Below are 11,214 nucleotides of genomic sequence, written 5' to 3' on the forward strand. Positions count from 1 at the left end.
ATTCTTGCAGGCTAAACACCCATCTGTTCTTGCCTCCATCCCCAGGGCTTCCGAAGGCCCAAATGCCTACTTCCAGGACCCTTCCCAAGGCCTGTGGAGGCTCTGCTTGTCAGCCACCCAAGGACGCACTCCTTGCCCAAAAGGAGTTGGGTGGTCATGCATGGCTTGGACATGCAAATCAAAAAGACAGAGAGAACGGGGCTGGGGATATGGCCTAGTGGCAAGAGTGCCTGCTTCATATACATGAGGCCCTGGGTTTGATTCCCCAGCACCACATATACAGAAAATGGCCAGAAGTGGCGCTGTGACTCAAGTGGCAGAGTGCTAGTGCTAGCCTTGAGCAAAAAGAAGCCAGGGACAGTGCTCAGGCCTTGAGTCCAAGCCCCAGGACTGGCAAAAAAAAAAAAAAAAAAAAAAAAAGACAGAGAGAACGGAGTGAGTGGCAGGCTGGGGTCTTTCCCTCTTGCCCAAGGCAATCTTGGCTCCTAGTTTGTGCTTACTTGTGAGAAAGCCTGGGCTCAGACACTGTCCAATGTTACTAAACAGCACTGAAATGCTTCCACAGCAGCTCAGGGCCAGCTCTGGATGAAAAACAACTCACAGGATCCCACATGGGGTCAGAATGTCAGGTCCTTGGCTTAGAAGTAGTGGTGGGCCTTTGAGTATGGTCAGGTCAAAAGAATAACTCTAAACTAGGCCTCAAAAAAACCAAAACCTATATTTTTTAAAACACTGCTTAATGACTTAAAAGTGCCTTGAGATCATGTGAAACCCATCACATTATACTGTTTCTTTCCTATGCAGTTGTCGTTAGTAAGTTACTGGAGGAACAACTTCCCGACAGGATGAACACTGGAGTGAAGGCACTGTAGCCTTGCTCTTATAAAAGAAGTACTATCTTCCAGGATGGGCTGAGTGTGGTGCTGCAGACCACAGGGTATACCAGAGGACAGAACTTGGTAGCTTCCCTCTACTCTGGGGTTAACAGGAAGAGGTTCTAATGGCATCCTACGAGCCACAACACTGGAACGCATCTGCTAGGACAGCCCAGCGTGACTCTACTCAGTTCTGGAGGTTCCTTGCACACTGCCAGAAACAGGGGGCAGAAGAGCACTAGATTCACTCTTCACCTAGACTTCCTCTGCAACATCTGCTACTTCTTCATTGCTCTGCCTGCAACCCCCTCCCCCGCCCCCGTGTCCTCCTCCATCAAAGGCTGAACACTAATAATGCATAATGGCCACACCAGGTTGTGCTATGATCAAAGAATATGCTATGCAATGTGAGGAGCCTACAGAGAACAGACACTTTGAAAAACAGAATAAATTCCATTGTGTTGTCAAAACTATGTCTTCCCTGATCCTAGACCCCTGCCATGAGGTGCAGGAGGAAAGCAAAAAGGAAGAAATATGTATGAGCCCTCTGAGCCAGGCGCGCTGGTAAGGGTTCTCTGTGGTCCTCTCCCACAAGCCCAACAGCAGGTCTCACCTTGCTCCAAGGGACCGACGCCTCCCACTATACTACAAGCTTCCCAGCGGGGCTTGTCCCAGCTGCCTCTTTCCTCTATTATGTCCAGGCCAGTAAGAATTACCTTGTTCAAGTATCATTTTGATTATATTGGTCCCCTTCTCCACACCATAAAATGTCTCTTGAATTAGAACCCCTTTTAAACCTTTCAACAACTGATCCCAAACACTTACCATTCTCATCTGCTGGTCTATTTTGTGCTTACCACTCTGCCAAGCAAAAATTACTTTGTAAATGAATTCCATTATACACTCTGCTTATTCACCTTGTTAAGCCAGCATAAGAGCTTTGACTGTTTCTGCTGTCTCTTTATACAGGAATGCTTCATTTATCCGACTTCCCTGGAAATAAGCTGATCTACGAAACTGATCTACATAAATTAATTCCCCCTTCTACCATAAACTTAACCCTTTACTGGGTCTTAAATTCTTTTTGGAGCACATAATGACATAACCAAATGAAAGGGTTTATTTTAACCATTTTCATTTCTGAAACGCATTCTACTTCCTAGTCTCAGTAAGCAGAACATAATGAGTATCTATTAATCCTTTCCTGATGTGCAGGTCATACGTAATGACTAACAGCGATCACACTGGGACCTCAATGCAGATGTAAGTGGCCCAGGGGCTGAAGCTGAGCCCACGTATACCTGCTCTCCCTCCTTGGCACAAGTTTGAAATCTGCTTTCCACCCGGTCTCATAGTGATGTGAAAGGATGTAGTTCTCTAGAATTTGGGAGTGTGTAACTTGCTGCCTTTCTGCACAATTTCAAGAATTTACATTCTGGTTTTCCTCAGAACTTCATAAATTCTCTATTGAAGATAAAATAAGCAGAAAACACCACACACATACACACACAGACACACACACACACAGACACACACACACACTTTCATAACCACAAGCCAGTGTTTTCTAAATCTCTTTTACCACATGACTTTTAAGAAGTCTGCAGGCACAAGTACTCTTAAAATGCAGGAATCTAGAAGTTCTGCACAGAACTGACATGATTTATGATGGATCACTTTTATTATGATAAACCCTAGGAAAAGTCATTTTATATTTGAGTAACAATTCATAAGTCGAATCAATAAGGAACTATTGGTGTGGGGGAAATGATAAATATCCACAAGCAAACCTTTTTCATCAAGATGCAATCTGTTACTATGTGGACTGGACCTATTTTTCCATCCAACATTGTGGATGGCTCCCTAGTAGTCTTTCACTCCTGATGGACAGTCACCGAGGGTCACAGAGGAAGAATGCCCTTGCCCACTCATACATTAGACTGCATTCTTCCTGTGACAAAGTTTTTATATATGTCTACAGCATTAGCACACACAGAAGAACCAATCAATCTTAATTCTGCTTAAACATGATGGCATACAATTAATCAAAACCTACCAGGGCAAAAGTAGTTAGGCAAGAATGGTTAAAACAGAATGCCACCAAAATCACTACAAATTTGTTCAATGCTTCGTTCAGAAATAAGTGGCTATAAAACTATTTGTCAGTCTTAAAGGTTTACTTTTTTTTTTTTTGGAAGTCGTTTTCTGAGCTTGCTTTTTAATAGCAAAATCATGATGAAATATACCAGTAGCAATGAGGCTGTCTTTTATATCTTTTTCCTTTTTCATAGGCTTTAGACCAAAAAGAAGTGATATTCTCTCTCTCTCCCCCCCCCTCTTCCCTCTTTGCAAGCCTGTCATTCTCCCAAACACATAGCTCACCGAATTAGAAGACCTGGTTAAGCAAGTATAGCTTTTGCTGACTCAGAATCTCTGAAGAATTTGACAGTGTCCTTTTCTAAACCTGGATGAACTAATATTACATTGAATTATCAAGATTCTTCATTCCAGTGCAGGTCAAGTCTCTTACTTGACGTCTTTTGCACTGTTTGTCAGCTCTGCAGGAGGTGATTAAGAAAAGAGTTGGAGGTACAGGGTAGTACTACCCTTAGTGAGAATGAGGACAAGTATAAGAGAAATGAAGGCTCAGAGCCCAGGTGAGTACGAGCTAAACATGAGTCACCGATGCAGGACTGTCAAAAAGGAAGTTATTACTAAGATGCATTGAAAAGGAAAGCCAATGCAACAACTATTTATGAAGCACCTACTAGGTTAAAGAATCTACACAGCCAGTATGGGAGATACAAAGATGAATCAGACACAGTTCTTGCCCTCTGGAGATTCCCAAGGATTTAGGAACCCTGAAGTTGTTTGTCTTGTATCCGCCATACTAATACATACATACATACATAATGAAACATAATGAATACATACATAATGAAAACATTATTAAAGAACTGTATTCCAATTTGATCACCATCAACTTATTTTTAAATTAGGAGAAATTAGAAGTTCACAAGAGCGAAAGATTTTTTTTTTAGAGACCCAGTAATTATTTCCAAGTATACAAAAGGTCCTAGAGAATAGAGTAAAAGAAAACAAGCAAATGGCAGCAAGTGAGATTTCTGCTAGACCCAGGAATTTCTTGACAATCACATTAATGGAATATAAGGCACTGGTCACTGAGGGAGTTCCTGGTGCCCTTTCCTGGAAAAAAGAATTCAGCAAACTGAAGATTTCAAGTCTGGCACATTAACTTTCCTGCAGGTAGGGTGTGAGGGGGGGTGGGGATGTGGGGACAGGTGACACCATCTCTCTCTATGTCTTCGTCAGATCTGGGCAGCTTCCAGAATGATCTGCTTCTGGGAAGTAGCACCGAATGCTGCTATGTAACCACGCCACCTAGTCCCACCAGTAAGTACCATCACACAACTAGCTGGAATGCGAGAGGTCAGATGGGCACCAAGATTAGGAATCAGTTCTCCAACAGCCACACAAAGATATAAGAGCCCATTCACAACAGGGCCTGTAACTCTAAATGCAAAAAGCATCCAGGCGGCTTGTGCAAATGAGAAATGTATTTGCATAGACAAAGATATAAAATTTAATAAGGAAAGAGGAAGACAGAAACCCCTGCAAATGAGAGGGGGTGATGTCTAAGAAATTTCTAAGGAAATCTGTAGTGGGTATTTTTGACACTCAGAAGCACTCAAAAAAAAAAAAGTTCAAATGAAGAAAACATTTCAAGAGAAATGTCTTCTTAACACCTGAAGAAAACATAAGCCTGTAGGAACTGCTGCATCTGGGGTCAGAACCATCCTCCAGGAGACTGAGTTTAAATGTCTTGACTTTCACTTCCTATACCACTGAACTCCTCAGAGACAGAAATAGAGTCTTTTATCATTTCTCCAAACCTAGAGCTTGCCATGGGGCCTAGCACAGGGCAGATTCGGTGTAAGCATTCCCTCAATGAACTAAGATATGCCCCAGCCAGCAGAGCTGGGGGAACAGGGAGTCTGAACAGGTAGGAAGTGCATGGCACAAAGCACTGTCTAAATTATAATTACCATCATCAACCCCAAGCATACAGTTCCCCTTTTAGAGGAGAAATAAAGATCTTCCAGGTTTTTAACTCTCTGGCTTTTTCTTTCTTCAACAGGAATATTGCTGTATGCTCGCAACTACATCAAGTGCAGGCCTTTCGAGTTCACATGTTCTATCAGTGGCTATTCAAAATCTGCTGGGATTTTTCTCAATCTTGTCTTTAATACCAATCCCAAGACCCTGAATTGTTATCACAGGATACCCAAAACAGAGAACAATAAAAACACTCACATATCCTACCATCTTGATCCATGTAAACCTCAAAGGTGGATCCCCCAAACTGGTGGTCTACTGGAGGAAAGAAGAGAGAAACAAAGGAACATAAAACAGAATAGAAAGGACATGAACATCTGGAACTTGAAAAAAGCACCCACTTTTCCTTGGTGCTTTATATCTCTCTGCCATCTACTGCGTCCTGAGGCAGGCCCTGGCTGGTGGCTGGGTAGGAGCCTCCCAGCTGAGGCTTTGTGGAACAAGGGGTGGGGGGCAGGGAAAGGTCCTAGCCCAGCCTACAGTCTTGTTTAGGAATGGATCCCAGCTAAAAGCACAGGGTTGCCTTTCATACTAGGGGGGATACTTTCCCAGGTGCACAGCTGCAAGCCTAGAAACTCTGTTTCAGTATCTGTTTGCACATTTTTCAAGTAGCACAAAAAGTGCTACTACAGAAGAGAAATTCTCTACCTGAGATCTACAGATGCTAGATGGGAATAAAGACTCTGGAAAGGTCACAGAAGGGTAAAAAAAAAAAAAAAAAAAAAAAAAAAAAAGCTGCTTTCTTCTGTGGCTATAGGGGGTTTATTGTTGCAAGTGCCCAAACTAGAGAAAAAATAGCAGGAGATTAATCATTGAAATGTTGCTATTATTGGTTTTCTAAACTATTTGTGGGTTATGCTTTCCCTGGGGGTCACCCTGCCTGTAAGCAGTTCAGAAGAAAGAGGGTTTCACACATACTGAGAAAATGCCTACTACAGCCATGGACATTACTAAATATACTAGCTTCTAATAGTGTCCTTGTACAATCTACAAAGCTACAAAAAGAGTCTGAGAAGTAATATACCCAGTCATATGGCTAGATTCAGACTCCACTTTCTCTGACTCTGGGGGTCATATCACTCTGCCCAGAATCAAGGACTAAATTAATGAATTCTGACTCACTATTCTAAAATGACGTGCAGGAAAATAATCACTTCTACTTACTCATTTAAAAACATAAAATATAAACACGAGAAGATATTTTAAAAACATGTGTCATCAAATTCTTCCAAGAGCAGATGATTCAGAATCTCATTTCTTGGTAGGCATCTTGGTAGAGAGGTATCTCCAGGCCCATCTGATGATGACTTCAGCATGACAGTTTTTGAAAGACTGAAGTGAAGTGTTCTTTGCTATAAGCCAACACTGCTCAACATGTCACATCTCAGGTACAATAAGACACAATCAACTTGGAATTTAGGTTCTTCTAATTTAGAGCCCACGGCTATATAAGACCTCTGTGACCAGCCTTTGTACTACATGTTGAAAAAGCATTGCTAAGCAAGTGGATGGAGTAAATATACTCATGAGGCAAATATTTAACCTTCTAAAAAAAATAAACCTTTTTAAAAAAGGAGTATAATTTGATCAGTACCCAGCCACTAAAAATGAGTACACTGTTTATAAACCTACTCTTAAAGCAAGCCCTGAAAGACTGATCATACACTTTGTTGCTCATTAATTCACATTATCAAATATGCCTTGTTTCAAAAGCAATGTTCCTGTCTAAATCTCTGGCCATTCAGAATGCTCGCCTAATGCATTCCAGCCTTCATCCAGTACTCCAACCCGACACAGTTACACTCCATTTGAGCAATTCCAGTGGAAAGGCCCGGAATGTATCATTTAGACCTTCTCCTGAGATGAAGCATGCTCAATTTTTAGGAGCACAAAACCCATTAGCAATCCCTATTCTTGGAGAATTCCACAAGAAAACCCTATGCATTTCACACACACAGCTCCTGTGTTCTGATTGGAATAAGGTACAAATCGTGTTCACTGAATCCAGAGGATGTCACCAAGGAGGTAAAAAGGAGGTCACTGGAGTCTTGAAAGCTGTCACCATGGGGAGTGGGGAGTGGGGCATGAATGTAGGTCCTTGCAGTATAATCCCTGCCTATGAAGGTCACCTGTGTGTTTGACAGCATGCCTGACTCTCATGAAGACCAAGCCTGAGCTTTTTTTGGCTAAGCCTTGCTGGGCTGGTGGAGGAGAGATGTGGAGAAGGATTCAGAAAAGAAGATGCACAGAAAGGCTCACGAATAAAAGGCTACCTAAGGAGCACAAGAGTAACAAGGTTCACAGACAAGATTTAGGAAAGCCCAGAGTTAGAAGGGGTAACAGGAAGGTGAGCTGGGATAGAGAAGGCTGGCAAATAAAATCTGTGAGCTGAGACCTTTGATATCCGTGATTATTCTTAAGCCACAATACCTTACACACCTAGAGCTCTTTATCTGGTGTAACACACCAACAAAAACAAAACAATGTAATAAGAATAGGAGCGCCAAGCCTTAGCCACAAAGGGCTGGCCTACATTCCATCTGCATTTAGCATAAGGCAAACAGGAGAACACTGCAGGTCCCAAGATGGCTCTGTACAAAGTTAACAAAATATATCCTGACCCATGTATTCAGCTCCCTTTAACAGGAAAAGACGACTTAGTGTAGTTGTGAATTCCATACCAAGTTCCTTCTCTAATGCTCACTGAGTGTCCAGCAGAGGGAGTCTCAAGGAGGTACTTAATAAAGAGAAAACTGTTTCATTTTAACACTCTAGACAGTGAGCGCTTTGACTGCAGCCCCCTCCCCTACATACAGATAACAATGAATGCCCGACAGGGAGCATGTCCACATATCCACCAGCACGCTCTATTCAGCATGGTGGGGAGATCAGAAATTTTGTTTTGTTTGGTGGAACTGTTAAATAGTCCTTGTGTTCTTCAGACTCAAAGAGGAAAGCCCCTGGAATAACATCTCTCTGTTGCCTTCTAAACAGCTCCTTTGTTTCTAAGGGAGTCTGAAAAAAAAATATTTACAGTCGATAGGTTATTTACAGCCTCGTTATCCAGGGCTTGCCCGGTAACTTTATTCCATCCAGAAACCTAATTCATTTGGAGCACTGGAACTAATAACAGATTTTCTTTTCAGATAAGTTTTTTTTTTTTAAATCAGCCTACGAAACAGAGATAAAACTATTACTGCAATCTCTCTCACTGGCCACAACTGTTCCCTAGGTTTATAGGATTACAGCTTGCTCTTGCCCCTCCTATGGGATCCATGAAAACCCTTTCCCCTCTCATTTGTGATTTCATCCACCGAATATCTGAATAAAACCGAAAGAAAGCCCGAGTGGACCCCAGGCTTAAAAGTACGTCAAGGCTGTAATTTCAATGATTTCATGCGGGGAAACATCTTCACGATCAGATGACTGGAAATAAATCCGACACACTTTGGTTGAAAAACCCTTCCTACTACAACAAGCACACAAAAACCACATCGAAGAGTATATAAAAACTTCAGTTGATTCGGGCTTGATTTCTGGCTGGAGGCTGACTGAAGAGAACTGACTGAAGAGAAACGGAAAAGAGTGTGTACCAGGCAAATGTGTGTGTGTGCTCCTGCCTTACCTTTTTTCTTTCTTCTTGAAGCCAGTCAACACCATAAGAAAAAAAGAAAGAAAGAAAGAAAAAAAAAACAACAACCCCAAACCCCAATACCCCACGCCAGGTGAAGGTGCACACACAGTCCTGTCTTATCCAAGCCCCATCCAGAAAAAAAAAACCGTCTCCAACCTGCCCCCCACCTGAAAGACCAAACTACAGCCTCGCTTCCCACCCGCGAATGCGGGGAGATTTCAGCCCATTTCATTGTTCTGCCCGGGTCTGAAATGGACTTTTCCTCATCTCCACCATCACCACCACCACCACCATCACCATCACCCCCACCATCACCCCCACCACCCCCCCGGCCGCCCGGCCCCCCACACCACCACAGCCGCCACCCCTCCCCACGGCCGAGGCTCGCGAGGCATAAAGGGGTGCGTGCGGGGTGGGAGTGGAGAGGACCGGGAAGGGGACCGGAGAGGGCCGAGAAGTAGAACGGAGACCGTCCTAGAGGTAAAGGGGGGTGGGGGGGGGGAGGCCGAACCGCATCCCCTTCATGGATCACGAATAAATAAAGAGCGCGGGCCCCCCCTCCCCGTCCCCCCTCTCCCCGGGCAGAAGCCCACCCACCCGGGCACACACCCCCCTCCGCACCCCCACCGTCCTCCACCCGGCTGCGTGCGGGATCCGGTCCCGTCCCGGGCGCGCGGGGCGGGGGCGCGGGAGGGGCCGGGCGCGCGGGGCGGGGGCGCGGGAAGGGGCGCGGGAGGGTGCGGAGCCCGCGCGGCCGGGCGGGGAGGGGAGGGGTCCGCCGGCGAGGGGCGCGGGGCGCGCGGGGCGCGGGCAGAACAAAGCTGCGGGGGCCGCGGCGGGCCGGGGGGCCGGCGGCGGGCGGGCGGGCGAGCGGGGTCGCGGGGGTCCGCGCCCCCCCTTACCTTCGTACACGGGGGCCATCGGAGCCGGGGTGTCCGCGATTCATGGCCACGGAGCCGGGCGAGCGGCGCGCGAGCTCGGCCCCCTCAGCCTCAGTCGGAATCTGCCATCTTGAGCCTGTGTCTCCGCTCCCGGCGCCGCCGCGGCCGCCAGCGCCCGCATCACCGCCTCACTTGGCCGGCGCCGGGGGAGGGGGCCGGGCGCGCCGCTGCCGCCGCCGCCGCCGTGGCCCGGGCCCTGCGCGGGGGGCTCGGCCGGGCGGGCGGGCGGGCGGACGGACGGACAGACGGGCGGACGGACAGAGCGCCGAGGCCGAGGGGCCGGGCGGCCGCGGCGGCCCCGAGCGGGTCCGCGAGGGCGGGAGCCGGGGCGGGCAGCGGCGGCCAGGGCCCGGCCGGAGCTCAGCTCAGCATGGCTGTGTGTGTGGGGGGCTCCGGCAAAAGTTGCACGGGCGGCGGGGGAGGGGCGGCGGGGAGGGCGGAGGGGGGAGGCGGGGCGGGTGGGGGGGGGGGAGGCGGGGCGGCGCGGCGCGGCCCGGCGCGAGCGAGCGAGCGAGCGAGCGAGCCGGGAAGAGCCACAGGGAGTCCGCGCGCAATCGAGCGCCGATGGCACGGATGCGAGGCGGGGAAGGCCGAGCGGAGGGCAGCGCCGGGCGCCGGGCGGCGGGGAGCGCGGGCCGGGCGAGGACGGGCCGGGAGGGCGGCCCGAGGGAGCGGGGCCGCCGCCGTCCGGGCTCCGCTCCGCCCCGCAGCACCGACAGCCGGTCCGCAGAGGGGGGTGGGGTGGGGTGGGGTGGGTGGGGGCGCTAGAACTTTGAGTGTGTGTCGAGTGTGCGTGCCTGGGCGTGCGTGTGTCTGTGTGCATGAGTGTGCGTGTGTGTGCGCGCGCGCGCGCGCGTGCCGGAGCCAGGGGTGCCAGGGGCCAGCTGGAGACACCCGCTGATGCGGGCTGGCGGCTCCGGGAGACGCGGCCGGGAGGAGCGTGAGGGAGCCGGGGCGCGCCGCTCGCCCCCGGGGAAAGTGGGCGGCGGGGCTGCGTGGAGTGGGCCGGGGACCCCCCCCCCCGCGGGACCCCCCTCCGGCCGCCCCGCAGCCGCGCTGGGCGGAGGAGCGCCCATCACCCGGGGGCGAGGGCGGGAGGTGGGGGGTGGGGGGGGGGCCGAGGCTCCCGATCTGGTGATTTCCAGGTCTGGCATTTTCTCAGCTCCGGAGCTGGAGCTGTTACCGGGTCTCCGAACTCTCGCCCTGCCGCTCGGCTCTTCCGGCTCCCCATCCCAACGCCACGGAGAGGACGCCCCGGCATCCCGGGCCTCCGACTTGAATCAGACTGGCGGGAGTCTAAAACGGGGTGTTTTCCACTGCGGGTTGGGACATAAGAAACGGAGCATCAAATAAATCCACTGGATAGCAGCTAGCTTTTTTTTTTTTTTAAAAGAATGAAACAGAATCCAGTAGAAAAGTGTTACAGCCCGTTGCTTAGTTCTCTAAGGAAAGACAACTATTGTTTCATAAACCTTCTGTTCCACCTTGAATATATTGAGCAAGCTGCACCTGCGGGGGAGGGGGTTCGATGTAAATTGTATTTCCCTCTCGGGGTCATGGGTCAAAAAAAAAAAGTTTACAAGCTAGCTTTGGAGGCTACAAAATAATGATCGCGAACACTGTAACT

At 48.6% G+C, this 11,214-nt stretch overlaps 1 protein-coding gene across 2 annotated transcripts in view; it reads right to left on the minus strand.

Annotated features, from left to right (window-relative positions):
- The window catches only part of Hipk2 (homeodomain interacting protein kinase 2), a 179,921-nt gene extending 170,166 nt beyond the window's left edge, over nucleotides 1-9,755 (minus strand). The window contains exon 1 of one of the 2 annotated variants that reach the window (XM_048340320.1): nucleotides 9,549-9,755. In XM_048340320.1, coding sequence (XP_048196277.1) covers nucleotides 9,549-9,567 — 19 coding nt within the window. In that variant the 5' untranslated portion in view covers nucleotides 9,568-9,755. The remainder of the gene's footprint in view (nucleotides 1-9,548) is intronic. The other variant, XM_048340322.1, reaches the window with a different exon arrangement.
- Nucleotides 9,756-11,214: the final 1,459 nt, after the last annotated feature.

Source organism: Perognathus longimembris, chromosome 2 (genome assembly GCF_023159225.1).
Source record: "Perognathus longimembris pacificus isolate PPM17 chromosome 2, ASM2315922v1, whole genome shotgun sequence".
NCBI classification, from domain to species: domain Eukaryota; kingdom Metazoa; phylum Chordata; class Mammalia; order Rodentia; family Heteromyidae; genus Perognathus; species Perognathus longimembris.